Source organism: Onychomys torridus, chromosome 11 (genome assembly GCF_903995425.1).
Source record: "Onychomys torridus chromosome 11, mOncTor1.1, whole genome shotgun sequence".
NCBI lineage: Eukaryota > Metazoa > Chordata > Mammalia > Rodentia > Cricetidae > Onychomys > Onychomys torridus.
In genome coordinates this window covers 4484278-4504711 of record NC_050453.1, presented here as the reverse complement: position 1 = coordinate 4504711, position 20434 = coordinate 4484278, and the positions used below count along the sequence as shown (strand labels likewise).

Below are 20434 nucleotides of genomic sequence, written 5' to 3'. Positions count from 1 at the left end.
TGTCATTAATAAAGGGTTATTAATGTCACAGACCAACAACAGCATGACAGGGGTTCTGAGGAAAGTTTGATAACATGGTGGGGTGCTGAAGAGAGGAATAGGATCCCCTGTGGCAGAAGTGGAGGTCTCTGCGTATCTCTGAGGACAGTGGAGGTCTCACAGCACAAGCCCATAGCCAGACTCTGATTCCCAGGCGGGAGGCTGGACAGGGCGGGGAGCAGGAGGAGTGGCTACCAACACCCCTTTGATGTAAGCTCACTCCCCCAGAAGTCCGTTAGCTAGAGGTTCATGGTGTTCTCTGCAGGGGCTGTGGTATTTGTGAGAGAGGAAGGGCTGCTGTAGGCACCGTGACCCAAGCAGCAGATGGATTCTAACATTACAGTCTTAAAAATACCTTCGCCAAGATGCCAGAACTAGCACAGTATCTCAATGGCTGCCATCACCCCATTCAATCCTGTCACACTTCATTGTGCCCTAACCTCTGTGCTTAAGTACAAGGTGACAGGCTTCCTAATTTCAAGAATCAATTAACAGGTGTATGGACAAGCTGGGCCAGTTTCTTTTCTCCTGTTATCTTCTCCATCAGTGATACCAGCAGACATCTCCATCCTGCATCACGGAGGCCTGCTCACTTCCTTAAAGGTACAACTGCTTCGGAAGTGGGGACAGCATCGGTGAGACTGGGTGTTTGGGGCCAGCCTGAGGCACATAGTGAAGTGTGTCTCTTTAAGGTGTGGGGAGGACTATCTCAGTGCTCTCACAACTCTGTTTCTTCTGGAAAAGGCCCTTTCCCTGTACAACTCAGATCTGGATCCTTCTTACTGGCACACCTCAGCTAGGACATTGTGCCCAGAGGCACACTGACTGCCACATCTGAAGTATATCGAACTCTGCCATGCACACAATAATAAGTATTCAAAGACAAAAATCCATGGGGCGTCTTTTTTATTTTTTAAAATTCATTTTACATACCAACCACAGATCCCCCTCATTCCTCCTCCTGCTCCCCCCAGCCTTCCCACCTCCTGACCCACCTCCCATCCCCTCCTCCAAAAGGGTAAGGCCTCCCATGGGGAGTCAGCAAAGCCTGGTACATTCAGTTGAGGCAGGACCAAGCCCCATAGGTAATGGGCTCCAAAAAGTCTGCTCTTGCACCAGGGATGGATTCTGATCCCACTGCCAGGAGCCCCTCAAACAGACCCAGCTGCACAACTGTCTTTCATATGCAGAGGGCCTAGTGCAGTCCCATGCAGACTCCACAGCTGTGGGTCTACAGTTTGTGAGTTCCCGAAAGCTTGATTCAGTTGTCTGTAGATTTCCCCATCATGATCTTCACCCTCCTTGCTCATAGAACCCCTCTTCTCTCTTCGACTAGACTCCGAGAGCTCAGCCTGGTGCTTGGCTGTGGGTCTCTGCATCTGCTTCTATCAGTTACTGGATATGATGACAGTAGGTAGTAGCTGGGGTAGGCTAGCTCAGGCACCCTCTCCACCACTGCTAGCAGTCTAACCTGGGGTCATCCTTGTGGATTCCTGGGAGCTTCCCTAGCACCAGGTTTCTCCCTACCCCATGATGTCTCCCTCTATCTAGGTATCTCTTCCATTGCTCTCCCACTCCGTGGAGCATCTTCTATAAGCCTATTACGTGGGGAAAAGCAGGATTGGGGGGGTCCCTTGATGCTTTCCTCCCCTCAAGTGGGCAATAACTCCAGAAGCTAGCATGTCTGTGGTGTTTTCCCAGGCTGCTCCAGGACTTGGCTAATTGAAAGTTGGAACCCAGCGTTTCAGCAGCCAAGCCAAATCTCTTTTTATAAAGTTTTTAGAAATTATTAATACTTATGTTTATGTGTGTCTGTGTAGAGTTATGCCACATGTGTACTAGTGCCAGAGGAGGCCAGGGGCTGCATCTTCTGGAGTTGGATGGAGTTGCAGGCAGTTGCAACCCACCTACTGTGGGTGCTGGAACTGCATGCGTCCTCTGGAAGAGCCGCAAATGAGTGGCTGCACCGTCTCCAGCCCAGAATTTGTTTTAAAGAGAAACACTTCTGTAAAACTGTGACTGCTATCCATATAGACCGGCTTCTTCGTGTCAGACCATTAAAGCAAACGCTCGCTTTCCCCAGTGCTGCCCTGAGCTGACTTGGCCGGGCAGTGGGTGGTTTTGAAGCTATTTCTGGAGCAGGTACTGAAGCTTGGGAAACAGTTTTAATGCATTCTGTGTCGTCACTTCTTGGACTTCTTCCACTGAGATCCCTTTCACTTGGGCAATGAATTCTGCTGAAATGGAAAGGTTGCAGGGCTCGTTCCGTGTCTGAAAGAGAACAAAGCTGAACACTCAAAGTCTATACAGATCCTTGGAGACAGCAGCTACGACACACACACAAGAATGAGCGGGTAAAACACCCGAAGAGCTACTTTTCTACTCTGAAGGAACTGACATTTCTTTATTAATGCTTTTCTAAATGGGGGGATGAACTTGACAGGGTGTGGCTACAATGCTGACTCTACGTCTATGCTGCTCAGAAAAGAACCCAGAGGCATTGGCAGTTGAAGCCCTGAGCACCAGCATATGAAGCAGTCCACACCTGAAGCCAGGGAGAGCAGCTTTGTCTGGGGGTAGCCACCTTGGGTTTCTGCATGCATGAGTGCTGGGAAAGGTCACTGTACTCTCCTCGGCCTCTCACCTCACAGGCCACCTGCCCAGTTACCTAAAATGCCCCAGGGACTGGAAAGACTGCTGGTCAGGTGCAGCCATACCACTGACTTTTAATACCTGTGAAATAAATAAGCATTTTGCTTACACTCATTGCTATGTCTTAATGACCAAAACACAAAACAAAACAAAACAGTATTCCTGCAATCAGTAGCATTTAGATTTAGTGAAAAATATTCCTGTAATTATTAATAAGTGGATATTTGGGATAATAATTAGAGGAATAAAATTATTAAGTAAAAAATACTCGATAATACAGACTAAAAAAATAAGAACTATGTTAAAGATTCACATTCAAGGCTGTTCATCATAGCCCTTAAACTGCAGACTGGCTGAAGCTGGCAGCAAACATCTAGATCCCAGCACCTGGGAGGCAGAAGCAAGAGGATGGGAGTTTAAAGCCTGACCTGGCTACACACTGACTCTGAGTCAGTCTGGCTACACGAGACCCACCTTAGAAAATCAGCACACACGCTTGTGTGTGTGTGTGTGTGTGTGTGTGTGTATGACTGATACAAAGGTTTTTTTTTAATTATGCCTGTATTATTTTATGTGTATGAGCACTTTGCCTACATGTATGTGTGTATACCACATGCCTGCTGATTGTCTGTGGAGGCCAGAGGAAGGCATTGGGTTCTCTGGAACTGGAATTACAAATGGTTGTGAGCCATGATGTGGGTACTGGGAATAGAACTCAGGTCCTCTGGAAGAACAGCCAATGCTCTTAACCCCAAATCCATCCCTCCTAATACCAAGTTTTAACAGTGGAACATTATGTGGTTATTAAACACTGAGGAAAAGTACATCTATAATATATATTCCTGACCGAAGGTATGAAATAGTGTGTTCAGGCTGATCCTATCTTAAATATATATATATCTTATGGCATTCTCACACACACACACACACATACACATGTATATGGATAGAATGGTTTGGAATGACATGAGATCTTAAAACTAGTGATTTTTCATAGATAAGGCTTCATTCCCTTCCTGGAATGTCTCACTTAACCTCTCTGAGACAGTATCCTGTTCACAGGAAAGATGATATCCTAAAAAGCTAATGAAGCTGGCCATGGTTGCTTTAACACCAGCACTCGAAGCTGGGTGTGGTATTGCACACCTTTAAGAACTTCGGAGGCAGAGGCAGAGGGATCTCTGTGAGTCTGAGGTCTATAGTGTGAATTCCAGGACAGCCAAGGCTGTTACACTGAGAACCCCTGTCTTGGGAAAACAAAACCGAGCCAAAATAAAATAGAAAGAAATGAAAGACTCTACAGGAAACATGGCCTCCACTTAGGACCCGAGTGCTACAGCGAGTCCCAGCCAAGCCAGAATAGCCCTGAAGGATGGACGAAAACTCATCCGCATCCACCTACCAGTTTTTCTGGTCCCAGTGCAGGTGAATCTGTCTCTAAGCAGATAGAGCTTAAAGGCAGCTGTTTCACAAGCTTCTGCTTCTTAGAGAGAAGAGAGAGTTAGCTTTAAACAGGTGGGACTGGAACAGCATTCACTGACTTACCGTGGATGAGTCTTAGCTCATCTATACCACGAAATCACCATGCTATCTGGACAGCTACCATGCTCTCACCAGCCTTCTTTGAAGGGCCACTTTAAAATAGGAACAGCAGCCCGGGTGGTGGCACACGCCTTTAATCCCAGCATGGGGGGGGGGGGGGGGGAAGGGGTGCAGAGCCAGGTGGGTCTATGTGAGCTGGAGGCCACCAGCCTGGTCTACAGAGTTTCAGGACAGCCAGGGCTACACAGAGAAACCCTGGCTCAAAAAACAAACAAAAACAAAAAAGAATCTTTCCTGCTTTTCAGTCAGGTTCCCCTTTTTATCACTGAATTGTAACAGCACTTAGATATACTGGATACTATGCCCTCACCAGACACAGGATTTGGAAATATTTTTTCTTTCTGTGGGTTGTCTTTTCACTTTATTGACAGTGTATTTTGAAACACACTAATCTTATTTTCTTTTCTGTGGAAATTTACTATTTTGATGATGCCAGTTTCACCATTTTCTGCTGTGGATAGCGCTCTGTGTAAATAAAGTTCTGATTGGCCAGTGGCCAGGCAGGAAGTATAGGCGGGACAAGAGAGAAGGGAATTCTGGGAAGTAGAGGCTGGGGCAGAGAGACGCTGCGAGCCGCCGCCATGACAAGCAACTTGTAAAGACACCGGTAAGCCACAAGCCACGTGGCAAAGTATAGATTAATAGAAATGGGTTAATTTAAGATAGAAGAAGTAGATAACAAGAAGCCTGCCACGGCCATACAGTTTGTAAGCAATGTAAGTTTCTGTGTGTTTACTTGGTTGGTCTATGGGCCTGGTGGGTGAGAGAGATTTGTCCTGACTGTGGGCCAGGCAGGAAAACTCTAACTACAATTTTCCTTTGCTCACTCCTGTTTTTAGTGTCATCTCTGGGAACCATTGCCTAATCCAGGGTCAAAAACAAGGGCCACTCTTCTTTTGAGAGTTTAAAAACATTGGCTCTTGCTGAGCGGTGGTGGTGCACACCTTTCATCCCAGCACTCGGGAGGCAGAGGCAGGTGGATCTCTGTGAGTTTAAGGCCAGCCTGGTCTAAAGAATGAGATCCAGGATAGGCAGGGCTGTTACACAGGAAACTCTGTCTTGAAAAACAACAACAACAAACAATATTGGCTCTTCCATTTAGGCCTTGATGCATTCTTTTTTAAAGATTGACTTTATTTATTTGTATGTATAGAGTGTGTGTGTGTGTGTGTGTGTGTGTATGTGTATGTGTGCGCGCGCGCGTGTGGAGAGAGATGGCGATGTTGTGCATGTGTACACAGAAGAGGGTGTCAGTTCATCTGAAGCTGGAGTTACAGCTGGTTGTGAGCTACCGACCTGGGTGCTGGGGGCAGAATTAAAGTCCTCTGAGTCTTTTTGTTGTTGTTCTGTTTTTTTGAGACACTGTGTAGCCCTGGCTGGCCTCGAACTCTGAGATAAGCCTGCCTCTACCTCATCAGTGTTGGGATTAAAGGTGTGCACCACGTCCAGCATAAGAGCGGCACTCTTAACTATGGAGCCATCTCCCCAACCCCTCTCGGGTCCTTTTGTCTTCTTGTCTTGTCTTGTTTCTCTGTTTGGGTACAGACTTAATGATTAACTTTTGAAATGTAACCATAAGCACCACAAGGTAAGCTTAGGTTTTAAATTGTGTCACACATAGTGTTCAGTAAGTCTTAATGAGAGGCTTTACCTGTCCACTTCTCACGATGGACGGTGGAATTGAGAAGTAGTAACCCGCCCTTACTCCTTCCATGGCTACCGATGGCCGACCATCAAATGCATGCAGCAGGACCTGTTCAGCACCTCTCAAATGAAAAAGAAGCCAGAGTTCCATTTTGTTCCATAACAAAGGTTTCCCCATTAGTCAAACTAAACAGATCTGAATTTTAAGTAAATATTTATCAGCACGATATGAAGATCGGATTCCATAACTTCTAAACTTTCAATAAACATACAGGGTCCAGAGCGGGGAAAATATGTTTTTGATCTTCAGAATAAAATAGTTAACATTGGAATGCAGCTTTTAAAATGATCATCTGAACTGTCTACACCACTAGATCTTTTCTATACATCCATGAGCTTTAAATTGTGGCCGAATAGGAGGGTTTGAGGTAAACTGATTTTCCTGACGGAAATGCTAGGAGAAAAACATGAACTCACAAATGAAACAGTCCTTGGCTCATAAAACCAATCCCCCCCCCCTTTTTTGTAACGTGTGTGTGTGTGTGTGTGTGTGTGTGTGTGTGTGTGTGTGTTGCCAAGGACCAAACCCAGACCCTTACTCATACCAGGCAATCCCTCTAGCAATAAGGTACATTCTTCCACACCAACCCCAGCTCTTAAAGGATAACTGTTCAACCTGCATAAAAATCATGTGTTCAGTGACCCGAGAAGGGCTCAGGAATGATTACTGACAGATTCATCAGTGACCACACCTCTAACTGCAGGCAGTTCCATTATTTCAGCATCTGTTTTTTCAAATAATGTGATCTTCACTATGATCATACATTTTTTTGTAAAATTTATTTAGTAGGTTACAATCAACCAATGTGTGTTTTGTATACACACAACTGTAAACTAAAAACACACCTGTACACATACATGTACTGTTAAATGTCTGACAGGATTTTTTATGCAAATAGGAGTCTGAAAGTAAGGCGAATGGCATTTTAATCTCTGGGAAAGAATGCTGTAAGTTCTATTCTCATCAGGAAAGTCCAGAGCAGGCGACTGTTCTTTCAGTCACATGATGGCCACAATCTGCCTAATACTGTTTTGTTACTTACTTATTCCTCATATACATTTATGGTATACATGTGCTTGTACAAGCACCCATCTGCCATGGCAGAAGTCAGAGGACAACTCTCTAGAGACTTGTTTCTCTCTTGCTACCTGATGGGATCTGAAAATTGAAGTCTGGTCAATAGGCTTGTGTGCAAGCCCCTCTATTATCTGGCCCCCAAAACAACAGACTGAAAACATGCAGGAAAACACAGTGCACAATGAGACCATCCTTCTGGCCTTATTCTCTTTCTTATTAGAGCCAGGGGCTGGAGAGATGGCTATGTGGTCAAGAGCACTTGATGATCTTACAGAGGACCCGGGTTCAATTCCCAAAACCCACACGGCACAACTATCTATAACTCTCGTTCCAGGGGACCTGATGCCCTCTTCAGGCCTCTGAGGAGACCTGGTGCACACAGTGAACAGACATACCTGCAGGCAAAACACTCATACACATAAAATAAAAAAAAAAAAACAAAGAAATCTAAAAGAAAAATCTAAAGAAAAATAGAAATTGGAGCTTCAAGTTTTCATTTCTCTAGTGGAGCCTGATAAACACCTAACTGCAGAAAAATAATCTTGTAAATATTAGCCTGGCATACCGACTCATCCTAGTGGGCCTCTATCTTTCCTCTTGCTGCATTCCCTTCTCTTTAAGGAACCAAATGGAGCACACTTGCTCCTTCAACCCTCAGCTGGAATTGTGAAGCTTGCATATTAGGAACGTAAGTACCTTGTTCACGTAAGAGGTTGATGGTGGGTCTTCCTGCAGAGCGTGAGTGCACATTTCTGTTTAACAACAACAGAATTCCTTTGAAGTATTTTACATAGGAAAAGCCTGTTTTTATTGTTTTAAAAATAATTCAGGAGGCTGGAGAGACGGCTCAGCTACTCTTGCAGAGGACAGGGTTTGGTTCCCAGCACCCACATGGCAGCAGCTGGTTAATAGCTCTACCTGCAGTCCCAGGGGATCCAATGCCCTCTTCTGGCCTCCACAGGCACTGCAGGCCCATGGTCCACAGACATACATGCAGGCAAACAGCCAGACACATAAAGAATGAATTTTTTTAAAAAATAACTCAGAGGAAAAGGGATATAGAACTCATTTCAAGAGGATCAGCTGTTACAGAATTTGCTCTGTAGTTCTGAGCAGAAAGATAGTTCACCTACAAAGGCACATTTAGTCTTTTGGCCAATTGGACCTGTCTGATCAGGACCTGTCTTTGTTCTTCCTTCTCTTCATCAGTGCCTGCAAATCTGGGGGAGAAGTCTAGTCCCACCTGTAACAGAAAGACAAAAGATCATGGCCTCTCCATGCGTGATGAGCCCAAAGAGACATCAGTCAGCACATAGACCGCATGCACCACTACACAGCAGCCACATGAAAGTATTAGCCAAAGTAGATATAAGTAACTTCAATAGTCTATTTGATTCACCCCAACTTCTAAGTTGTTTTGTTTTCCTCTTGTGGGGTACTCCAACTCTAAAGCTCATCGTGTATGTCACACACCTCAGTTTGGCACAGTGACATTGCAAGTGTTCATAAGTCACACATGGTCACTGCAATGGGCAGCACAGATTACAGGTGACCATTCTCATTGATGCTACCGGGGCATGTAGTCTATGACCTCTATTCAGAATGTGTTTTCTTAGCTTTTATATTTAGTAGGAAGCAGAATTTTTAAAATAAAATTTAATAGAATTTTAAATAGAATTTAATAAAAATTCTTTACATTATTAATAATTTAAGTAACATGGTCTTTAATCACAAACTCAAGATTAAAGTATGCCTTTATGTTACTTATAAAGGTTGTTTGTTTGCTTTTTGAGAAAAGGTTTCTGTATAACCACCCCAACAGTTGTCGAACTTGCTCTGTGGATCAAGCTAGCTCTAAACTCACAAAGACCCACCTGTCTCTGCCTCCCAAGTGCTGGGATTAAAGAAATGGGCCACCACTGCCCAGCACTGATGTTGTTGTTTCAATTACATTCATTGAGTGGAGGAACACACAGGGATACACAGTGCACATGGTGAGGTCAGAGGACAACTTTCAGGAGTCGGTTCTCTCCTCCCACCATGTGGGTCCAGGTTCTCCAGCTTGGTGCCAGGTGCTTCCACCTGCTGGGCCTTTCCCTGCCCTTCCCCTCTGACTGTTTCAGCTTCTCAGAGCGATAGCCACACTTAAGCAAAAGCAAAGTCTTTAGAAATATTACTACATCATCATCTCCCATTAAGGAAAGTCTAGAGTAAGGCTTTCTCCTGCTTCATTCCCAATAGTATCAAGTTATTAGCAGGCTGAACTGGGTGAAAAAACTATCCAAGTTGGTTATAACCACTAGCACTGATACTACACATATCCCATGAAGATCTGGATTAGACATCATCTGATCAGCAAATGGGTTTACCTCTCCAATTGCCAACAACCGATCCTTGTAATTCTCAATAATAGGCAAAGCCACATCCAAATCCTGTGAGGAGAAACCATGTGTTCATGCTGAGAGTAGGAATAACAGTTCCTTATTTTGAACTACGTGCCAGGTCCTATGTCACACTGGTACTTTACACAACTCAATCCATTTAACCAACCTATGACATAGGAATCATCATCTCTATCATGTCCGCAACTCTAACTAGAAATATGAGTAGGAACATCCATCCACACATGTTCTGGTTACAGGCTCACCAAGATCCCACTTATACTTGGCCCTCTGCTTAGGAGGCATTTCCTCACAGATTTGGAGGAACCTGGAGTGGAAATTGTGATTTGAAGTTCCTGGAATGAAGGAGACCTGCTCCCTCTTTTCCCCCAGGGTACTCTTGAGGAGGGAGAAGTGAGAAATATGTGGATAGAAATATAGAGGAGAAAGACAGAAACACAGGATAGCTCAGGAGGTCCTGGGTCAAAACCCACCAGCCCCTTCTGTCTCTACTAACCCAGCTCTACCACTGAGCTAAATCCTCAACCCATCTAAAGGGCTTTTAAAGGAACCCCAAGAAGTAGACAAAAGGCCTCCCCCCAGCACAGCCAAGAAGACCATCCCAGACACCTGGTGACCATGCACATGGTCAAGCCATTCCCTAATGCAGCTCTGCTATGTAAAACAAGTTCAGATCTAACTAGGAAACCTTTGTGGACTCCCATAGGTCCCTCCTCTTAATTTTTTAAAGACCCCCTCAGGCCCCATCAGATAGACTGAGGTCTGTCTTAGGTCATTCTCCCTGATTATTTATTCCATTACCCATCATGGAGATATGCTTTCCATCAAGCATACTCTGTCTTAGGTTGGAAGATATCAAGAGAAAGTTGCCATTATTGACTCTCAGCCTCTGGCAGGAGGGAGTACTGAGCTTAGCTTTGGCCCAGGTTCCTATTGAGCTTATAACCATCCACAGCAATCTCCATAGCTGCCTCACCTCCCAGTACAGGAGTAGATGATGACAGAGATGACATATCTTTTTTGGAATGGATTTTAAGATGTCTATAACAGCCTTAGCTGTGCCAAGCCCTTTTTAAATCAATGAACCACATCAGATAAATTACATCAAACTTAAAGATTCCCTTGGCTTCTACCAAACTCTGGTTTATAACATCAACATAATTTTAGTATAAACGTTACATATTTACAGCTATCATGGCTATTTACTATATGTATTTACAACTAGCATGGCCATTTACTATATGTATTTACACTTCTTACAAACTTACATCACTATATATTTAAACTTACATGCTATAGGACTACTTTATAAACCTTAACATCTAGAAGAGATCTCTGAACTATTATACATAGTTACACTTTTTACAAGATTACTTATGTATATTCAAGAGGAAACTATATAGATCTATATAGACATCTAGAACTAACTTATACTAGCAAGCATCTAGAAGAGACTTCTTAACATTTAGAAGAGATTTCTTAGAGAACTACTTACCAAACTTAAACTATTAGCAAACATCTAGAAACAATCTCTTAACAGAACTAAGCCATCAGACATCTAGAATAGATTTTACATTATCTTCCAACAAGACAGAGAGAAATTTTCTTTGGGCTTCATTTAGGAAGTAGAAGTAGTGCTGTTGCTAAACAGTACTTTATGAATTCCAGAGCTTTTATAAAAACTCTATTAAGAGCTATCTTAGTTTGCAGCAAGCCCAAAAAGGAAGAAAAACCCCCTAAGGAACATTCTGTCTCTGAATTGCAAAGCTGGCAACTCCACAACAGTCAATTTCCCATCAGGAGAAGATAACTCTCTAAGTTGGAGTGGGGTTCCAGACCTGCAACTTTTAGCAGGTGCCCCTGTGTACCAAAAACATTGCCGAAACTTCATCCCAACTCCTCAGCAGTCTGGAGACCTCCTTACTCTTCTACTATCCCCAGAATACAAGATGGAACCTCAATGTCAGGAGAATTGTTGTTTCAGCTCCTTTTCACTCCAGTTCCTCTAGAAGAGTGTCATTGGAGCTGACATTCCTCTGTTCCACACTCATCACCAAATTCTCACACAATTTTTCCCCTTATTAATTTTTTTAGAGCTGCTGTAAGTTTACCATGAGCGGTTTTTTAAATGATGTCAATGTTTCTCTCTTGAATCTTAAGCACAACTCAATCTCATAAGCTTTTTTTCACACCTGAAGCCATCTCCCTGTGTAAGGACCATTTTCCCTTGCTTTCTAAAGGGTTTTTAAATGACTTGTTGATAAACAATAGTGTTTAATTATCTCCTGTGAGGCAAGCTGTTTGTTTACTTTTAGCTTTTTGGGAAATAAATCTAAGCTTTCTAGCAGTGCTTAGGAAAGAAACTTCACTTTCAGCTGGAATAAAAAAGATTTTACGGGTAGTGCTACCACTTTATGTGAAAACTACATTTCCCATAATGCATTTCTCTATCTTGGCCTGCTGTTATGAATGACATTATGGACTATGTTTGGCACAATTCCTTTTAAGTCCACCACTTCCATTTCCCTTTGCATGGCCAAAGTCAAGCTTCTGCCTTCAGCCCAGGAGGTTTGAGTCCAAGCTTTTCACTTTTTCACTCTGGGAGACTGGGAGGTGTGGGGCATACATGAGCTACAGAGATGGTACTGAGAGGAAGTTCGCCCAAGCTGTTTACACTAAGATTAGATACAAATGATGCCAGAGGAAGTTAGTTCAAGTTGTTTAGGCTGAGATAAGATACAAAGATCAGGAGATGATGTCAGTGCATAAACAGCTCGTAAACAAGGAAATGAGTACAGGGTGACCTTTAAAACAATTGGTTGGTTCCTTCCACTCCCTCCTAGGGTTCTAAGGTTTTTTGCTATAAAAGAGGCTTACTGCCTAATAATAAACAAGTTCTTGCTTGACTTGACTCCCCACTGTGTCTGGTTGTCTCAGGGTAAGAGGAAGACTGGGAAACAGATGAGCAGCGCACTCACCTTTCCTCTGTTCCAGGCCACCTCTTCAGAGGTGACCTAAGTTCCTGGTGGGGCAAGACCACACAAAGAGATGTCTATTCTCCCTGACCTGGTATTGCTAGGTGTTTTTCCTTCCTGACACTGTCCCCAGAGCTGAATTATACCCGCCTGCTCATGCACGAATATTCAGGCAGGTCCTTTTGTGCCAAAAGCAAAATTCCCTCAGGGCTTGCTCTTCTGAGTTATGGGTCAGTGAAAAAAAGTGAAACTTGAAACAAAGCTTCTTCACAGCCCTTTCTGAGAGACATTTTCCCTGACAGATCTTTGTCTTGTTCCCGATTGTCTCCTCCCCAAACACAGAGTCCTTGAGGCAGTCCAGGCCCAGATTTACTGCTTAACTCCTCTACAGTTACCCTTCCCCAATTCCTGCACCAACTCTGTTGGGGTTCCACCTTGGGGAATCTGACAGGCCCTTGCCTCAGGGAACTCTGGCTGCTGTTTTTTATTTCTAGCTTAGAGAGACAGGGCTTAGCAGAGAAAATTTGTCTAGTTCCAAGAGGTCTTTTTGTTTTTCTTAAAGCAAACCACAGGTGGTTTTCCCATAGAGTTCCAGGTGAATCTAATTTTGCCTTTACAGAAAGAGAATCTCTGAGAAGCAAAGATCTGAAAGGCTTTTTATTTTTTTAGAGAGAGATTAAGTTTTTCCCAATAAAGCTTTTAGTTTTTGGGAGAGAAAGACTACCAAGTTTTCCCCAAACTTCTGTTCTCTAAACTGGAAATGGCCAAATGGAAACTAATTCTGATGCCAGGTGTTTCCAGACAGTGGCATCGTCAGCAGAGTGAAAGTTTTATTTCTCCTGCATTTGCCTCAGGGATAATCCTTTCCCTGCCACTTGGGACCAAAAGCTTCCCACAGGAATCTTTTTCTCCCTGTTTCTTCCTCTGATTTTTCCCAATTTGCATACATAGCCCCATAGTTAGAAAATTAAGGACGTGGTTGCTCTGTCTTGCTGCTTATCTTATTCTAAGTTTTACTAATACTATATTTGTACATCCTACTTTTCTAAGTTTTTTTCTACACTATATTACTACACTCTACCTTCCTTATTTTTCATAGATAGAATTTTAAGAGAGAAAAAGAAAGAAACCTAGATAGAGAAAAATATATGCTTCAGCCTCACTAGGGCATCTTCCAGCCCCTTTCACTCCCGAAAATAGATTACCCCTGCTTTAATTTCCATAACTGGACATGTCCTAACTTCCTATGGGGCCTCAAACCCTCCTTTTGCCAGGTCCCTGTTTCCAGTGCTGTTTGAGGGAGACCTGCTCCCTCTTTCCCCCAGGGTTCTCTTGAGCAGGAAGAAATAAGGAATATGTAGACAGAAGTATAGAGGAGAGAGACAGTTAGAAAACACAGGATAGCTCGGGAGGGCCTGGGTCAAAACCCACCAACCCCTTCTGTCTCTACTAAAGGGCTTATAAAGGAATGCCAAGAGGTGGAGCAAACACCCCCCCCCCCCCCCACACACAGCCAAGCAGACCATCCAGGACACCTGGTAACTATGCATGTGGTCAAGCTATTCCCTAATGCAGCCCTGCTGTGTAAAGAAAGCTCAGATCTAACAAGAAAATCTTTGTGAGCTCCCATACTGGAGTGGGTGAGAAGACACGGGTGGTCATCATGCACATGGCTCTGTCTCCTCCTAAGCAGTGGTTTGTAAGTTTATAACAGTGGTAGTCCCATATTCCCTTCGTTCTTTTTCAATGATTTGTCTTTATAATCCTGCTTGGTCTATCTATAATGAGAGTTCAACAATATAAACAATGCATTTCATATATAATCTCATCTGAGAACTACTGAAGTAGTGGTAGATTGTTAATTTCATTTATGAGAATTTGAAGGCATCTTTCTAAGGCAAAGACAAAATTTAGAAATCACTTACAGATAATTTTCAAAAGATTTGTTTATTGTTTGTATATATGTATTTGTATATGTGTGTGTGTGTGCAGGTATGTGAGGAGGTCAGAGGGCATTGGAACTTGATACCTCAGGTGGCTGTCACCCTGATTTGTGGGTGTTGGGAACCCAACCTATGATCTCTGCCAAAGCAGTGTGTGCTCTTACTGCTAAGCCAGCTCTCTAGCTCCCTGTGGAACACTTTAAAGCACTCTGTGCAATGTTTTCAGAATATATAAACTGTAACGCTCTTCTACTGGAGAAAACCAGAACAAGAAGAACCAAGGGAAGGAGGAAAGGAGATGTCAGAGGTAAAGGAGGTGTGTGCTTGTGGGGACAGGGAGGCAGAGACACAGGGGATGAAAATTAAGGCCCTAGAAAGGTATCATAGCAGCTTGGTTAAAAGAATGTACACTGCCCTGAAGAGCTAGAAGTATTGGACCCACATATCCAATAAGCTGGCGTCAACACTGTCAGGCAAGGCCTCTTCCTTCAAGGCCACCACACTATCTGCCTCTGGGACCAGGGGCACTGGAGAGGAGGGAGAAATAGTTCATTAGAAAGTCTGGTTCAGGGGCTGGAGAGATGGCTCAGAGGTTAAGAGCACTGGCTGCTCTTCCAGAGGTCTTGAGTTCAATTCCCAACAACCACATGGTGGCTCACAACCAACTATAGTGGTATCTGATGCCCTCTTCTGGTGTAAAGGTGCACATAAAATAAATAAATAAATCTTTAAGAAAAACCCAGAAAGAAGGCTGAAGATGAAGCTCTGATGTAGAGGCCTGCAGCTCCCAGAGTGTGTTCTAGTTAGGAGAAAAGGAAACAGTTCACAGGAGACCATTCAAACCCTAACAAAAGAGCTAGAAGGTTTCTGGCAGGTCAGGTGATAAACACAGACAGAGACTATGCCCTGAGTCACATTACTTGTTGTCTTAGTTAGGGTTTCCATTGCTGTGAAGAGACACCATGACCATGGCAACTCTTATAAAGAAAACATTTAATTGGGGTGGCTCGCTTACAGTTTTAGAGGTTCAGTCCATTATCATCATGATGAGGAGCATGGCGGCGTGCAGGCAGATGTGGTGCTGGAGCTGAGAGTCCTACATCTTGCAGACAACAGGAAGTCCACTGACTGTCACACTGAGAGAAGCTTGAGCAAAGGAGACCTCAAAGCCCGCCCCCACGGTGACACACTTCCTCCACAAGGCCACACCTCCTAAGAGTGCCACTCCCTTTGGGGGCCATTTTCTTCCAAACCACCACACTTATGTAATGCACACAGATGTGTTTTATGTGTTTTATTGTTTTAAGCTATGTGTGTATCGGTGCCCTCAGAGGCCAGAGGCACTGGGTCTCCTGGGGTGCAGTGAGAGTGATGGGAATCAAATGAGCCTCTGCAGAAGCCGTGTGAATTCTTAACTGCTGAGGTGTCTCTCTGGCCCCTGGACTTTCAATGTTTTAGCTGGGGATTGAACCTAGGCCTTTATACATGGTAGGCAAGCACTCTTCCACTGAGCTAGAGCCCATCCCTCTTTGAGGTTTTTACTATTATGGTAGTCTCATCTTGAGTGGGGCCTGGGTCTCATTGGTTGACTTGCCAGTGAGCCCCAAGTATTCCCCTGTCTCCACCTTCCCAGCACTGAGATGACAAGTGTGTTTTATCACCATGGCTATTGTACATGGGTTCTAGGGGTCAAACTCAGGTCCTCACACCAGTGCAGCAAGCATTCTACTGACTGAGCCACCTCCCCAGCCCCTTATCACTTTCTTTTAGTGGACAAAGCAGTATGACATGGTTAAAAAAATTTGGAAAAAAGAAATCCTAATTCCACTATATCATCATGTCATACAATCTTGACTTGATGGAAGGTGCTGTTTCTTTGTTTGTGGGTTATTAACTTAGAACACAAATCAGAAGCTAGGTTTGTGGCACAGGCTGCAATTCTAACTATTTGGGAGGCTGAACTGGGAGGATCATGAGTTCAAGGCCTGCCTGGGCAATTCAGTGAGAACCTGTCTCAGAATAAAAAACATAGCCGAGGTTACAGCTCTGCGGTAGAATACTTGCTTAGCATGTCTGAGGACCTAGGTCTCATCCCCAGCTTTCCCACCCCACATCACAAAGACTATATAAACTTTGGGGGTGATCACTGAGTCAACAGTTATAATTTTATGACTCATTTACATGACTTTTACCTTTAATGTTACACTTCTTGGTTTTTCTGGTGAAAGTTCTTGAACTGGGTGAACTCCCAGACATGGCAGGATGAATCCAGTATACCTAAAAATGTAAACCAAGTTAAGAAAGCCACAGTAGGCCAGGAGATCACAGTGCCTCCCTAAAGAAGAGAAAGGGAACATTCTGCTTTTGGGGCTATGTTAACATACCTTTTCCTCCTTGATCTTTTTATTTTCTTTAAGACAGGGTCTCACTATGTAGTCTTGGCTTTCCTGGAACTCACTATGTAGACCAGACTGGCCTCAAACTCACAAAGATTCTCCTGTCTCTGTCTCCGAGTGCCAGGTTAAAAGCATGTGCTATCATGCCTGGCTCTCCTCATTCTTTTAATAAACAATTCTTTGATTTTATTTAAATTGGACATAACAACCTGTCTTAGAAACTCTTTGCAATCTTCATCAGAGCTAGTGTAGAGTCTATGCTTTGATCTCAGCACTAAGAAGCCTAAGGTGGGAAAACTGCCTGAGTTAATGAGTTCAAGACTGGCTTCAGCAGCCTAAATTACAAATCTTAATTGAAGTAGCACCAGAGGTGGAGAGGTGGTTCAGTAGGTAAAGCTCAAGGACTGGAGTTCAGCTCCCCAGACGGGCAGGCATGGTGGCTTCCTATAACTCAGGTTGTGGGAGGCAGGAGATCCAGGAGCAAGCCAGGAGCTAGACTAGCCAGAATCAGTGAGCTCCGTGTTTAGTGAGGAGGCTTACCTCAATAAACATAGAGAAGAGCCATCAAAGAAGACACCTAATGTCAATGTTGGGTGTTCACATGCCCACACACACATGCACGTCTGCACAGATGTGAACACCACACACACAAAAGAAGAAGAGATACAGCAATCACCTTTCTGAAAGTTGCATAATCCTCTCAAATTCTCCTGCATGTTCAGCAACCGCAACAAGGGCCACAACATTAGCCTAAAAAAAAAGAACAGGATTCCAAACAATATGCACATTTAATATAAATTAAGAGAAATGTTAAAGTTTTTGTACATTTCACTATTCTCCTTTGGCAGGCCCCAGTAATACAATCAAAGTGACTGCCACTGAGTACTTATTATTTCAGGCCCCATGAATGACTATAAATGTCATTTCATTAACCTACACAGATCAAAGGTGGGCATTGCTTCAATTCACTGGACAGAGACAGCATTTTGGAGGGAATCAAGGTCGGTAGGCTCATGTGACTCTACAGCCCAAGTGTCAATTAAGCTGCCATATGACAGTGTGCAACTAATTTCATAAATACTTCCAAGATTTTATAATTTTTTTATTTTTCAATTTTATTTTTACCTATTCTCTCTCTTGGCGAAGATGGGTGCACAAGCATGTGCAGGCACATGTATGCCACAGTAAGCATGTGGAAACTGGAAGACACCTTTCTGGAGTCAGTTCTGCCCTTCCACAGCGGTCCCAGCGGTTGAGCTCAGAACTTTATCCACTCCGCCATCTTTCCAGCCCTTTCTAACTTTTTTCTAACATATCAAAATGTTTCAGGAGACTTTTGTAATGTATCCTAGATCTCCAAAATCACGTGAGTTTAGGAAGTGAGAGGCTAATCGCCTCATCCACTCTATAGTGCTGCCGCACATGGTGGCCGATCAGAATATCGTATCTCTGTCACTACCCTAGCATGCGTCTCTGCCCTGTTACTAACCTTTAGACACGAGAACCCTCAACTATCAAATGGAGAATGTCTGACTATAAAAGAGGAACTTCCTCCGGAGGTGTGGAGAAGAGCTGATGTTAGCAAGGGCTTAGCTCTGTGGCTGGCATAGCCCACGGAAACACAGAGCATGGCTAAACAGTACTAAAAATAGTATGTCAGCAGGAGAGGGCAAAAGGGGGGGAGTAACAGATACTAACTTACCTTCTTGGCTTTCTCCAACACATCATCCAGATCCTACAACAAACATAAGCAGCCACACTTACTTTACATGAGGAATTAACTGCTCTTTGGCCATATAACTGTAGCTGAGACATCATAAAGGACAGCATTGTTTCTCCCACAGGGTGGCAGAAAATGAAGTGCCTCCCCGACCCACCTCCTGTTACTCTTACGCTCAGTGACGCACACTGCACAACACAAACCTCTGCTGCCAAATACACAGGACAGTTCTGTCCCAATTTACTCTCCCCTCAGCAGCTTCTAACACTCCCCCCGCCAACACTTTGCTTTTAAAGTATCACTGTCTCACTGGTGGCTACTCTCCAGTCTCCTTGACTGACTGTCATCTTTGTGACAAGCTCTTTTGTTCTCTCTGCACTTGTAAGAGATCTCATCTGTCTTGTTTTGTTTATCTAGAGCCCTCGGTAACACCACGTCTGTTCTCTACCACTGAGCTATATCCTCAGCCTCTCGTGGCGTTAGATAGCATGTAGAATCTCCAACTTACCTCAGTTTTTACTCTCTCCTGAACCCGTGACTCACATTCTAAATCACTACATAATATTTCCATTTGGGTGAGATCAGACTTAACCAATACGTCCCCACTAGGGATTCTATCTGCCTTCCTCTCCACGCCCATCCCAAACCTTGGTCTTTCCTCGTCTCAGCAAAGGGTATCACCACCTTAAAACACAAACTAGAAATCTAAGCCATGTTGATTCCTTCTTTCTCCTTGCTCTTCACATCCAAGTCCCCTGCATGTACTGTTGGAATTATTTCTAAAATACATTGAGTACATCTACTCTGATTCTCATGGTATCATCACAGCACTAGCCGCTACCATCTTCTGTCTGGATACTGAGACTTCTTAAATGTTCTGGCTTTCTCTCCTTCACCTTTTTGCTACACAGCAGCAAATTTGTCTTTAGAATATTCTGTTTTTCTTTCTTTCCTTTTTTTTTTTTTAAAGATTTATTTATTTATTATGTATACAGAAGAGGGCACAGATCTCATTATAGATGGTTGTGAGCCACCATGTAGTTGCTGGAAATTGAACTCTGGACCTCTGGAAGAGCAGTCGGTGCTTTTAACCTCTGAGCCATCTCTCCAGTCCTTGTTTTTCTTTCTTAAAATGGGTTGTCTTAAAACTTTAATGGGTTAAAAGTGTGCATCTAAAGCAATCCGAATGTCTTACTGACTTACCTCTCCCATACCCTGAAAATCTCCCTAGTCTTTGAAATTTTTATTTTATTAATCGCTTCCAGCTGTTGGTTAACTAAAATAGGCCAAATTCCATACTATATAGGTCTCTACAACCTGCCGGTGTTTCTTACTACTGCACACTCACACCATAAGCGTCACCTCCTAAGAAATAGACAATCCACCCTCAGTCTTTGCAATGTAGCAGGTAAAACCTATTTCCACCCCTACACACACGCCCCATCCCGTGTTCCTCTCGTTTGATCCTCTCCGGGTCCAGAACGGGGACCTCTGCTGGGATGGATCACATCTCAAGAGTGGTAAGAGAAAGGACTGTTGAAACGACAAACTCAAGCTTCGTGGAGACAGTTTACCGCTATCGAAGATCCGAAAGAACAACCAGTAAGACTGAGGTTCAAAGGGAAACCGGTCAGGTCGCCATAGACTAGGTAGGGCCAGAGGGTTTGGGGGAGAAAAGACAACTTTCGGGAAAGGACGCGGCCCTCCCGACCTCCGCAGGCCCCAACTCGCCCTCACGTACGCTGTTAAAGTCCGGGGCGGAGAGATGGCAGTGACAGTCCACTAGCCCCAAGCCCACGGTACCCATAGCCATTCCAGGATACTTCTCAATCGGAAGCCGAAGAGGAAGCCTGGGGCCACGGAAACCCAGGCGGAACCGTGGGCACCGGAGGATCGAGTTTCCGGCCGGACGCGTACAGAGGA

At 44.0% G+C, this 20434-nt stretch overlaps 1 protein-coding gene across 3 annotated transcripts; it reads right to left on the bottom strand.

The window, feature by feature from the left end:
* Window positions 1–1567: 1567 nt before the first annotated feature.
* Tatdn3 (TatD DNase domain containing 3) lies at window positions 1568–20412 on the bottom strand. 3 transcript variants are annotated; one of them, XM_036201999.1, is made up of 10 exons: window positions 20253–20412; window positions 18494–18526; window positions 17468–17541; window positions 16588–16672; window positions 9445–9507; window positions 8209–8318; window positions 7772–7827; window positions 5945–6057; window positions 4094–4174; window positions 1568–2310 (listed from the first exon to the last, which is right to left on the bottom strand). In XM_036201999.1, exons 1-10 carry the CDS (start codon window positions 20322–20324, stop codon window positions 2167–2169), a joined length of 831 nt encoding a protein of 276 aa, XP_036057892.1. In that variant the 5' UTR covers window positions 20325–20412; the 3' UTR covers window positions 1568–2166. The 3 variants fall into 3 exon arrangements, with proteins under 3 accessions (XP_036057892.1, XP_036057893.1, XP_036057894.1); XM_036202000.1 differs by having other exon boundaries at window positions 4094–4171; XM_036202001.1 differs by lacking the exon at window positions 9445–9507.
* Between the last annotated feature and the right edge of the window lie 22 nt (window positions 20413–20434).

What these genes read in the sequence shown, in the direction of transcription:
- Tatdn3 (XM_036201999.1), bottom strand. Translation starts at nt 20,324, where the DNA reads ATGGCTATGGGTACCGTGGGCTTGGGGCTAGTGGACTGTCACTGCCAT. An exon ending in CAAGAAGTGTAACATTAAAG is followed by an intron (nt 9,508 to 16,587) that starts GTAAAAGTCATG and finishes TTCTCCTCACAG; the next exon opens with GATTTGGATGTGGCTTTGCC. An exon ending in CACTGGGACCAGAAAAACTG is followed by an intron (nt 2,311 to 4,093) that starts GTAGGTGGATGC and finishes GTTCTCTTTCAG; the next exon opens with ACACGGAACGAGCCCTGCAA.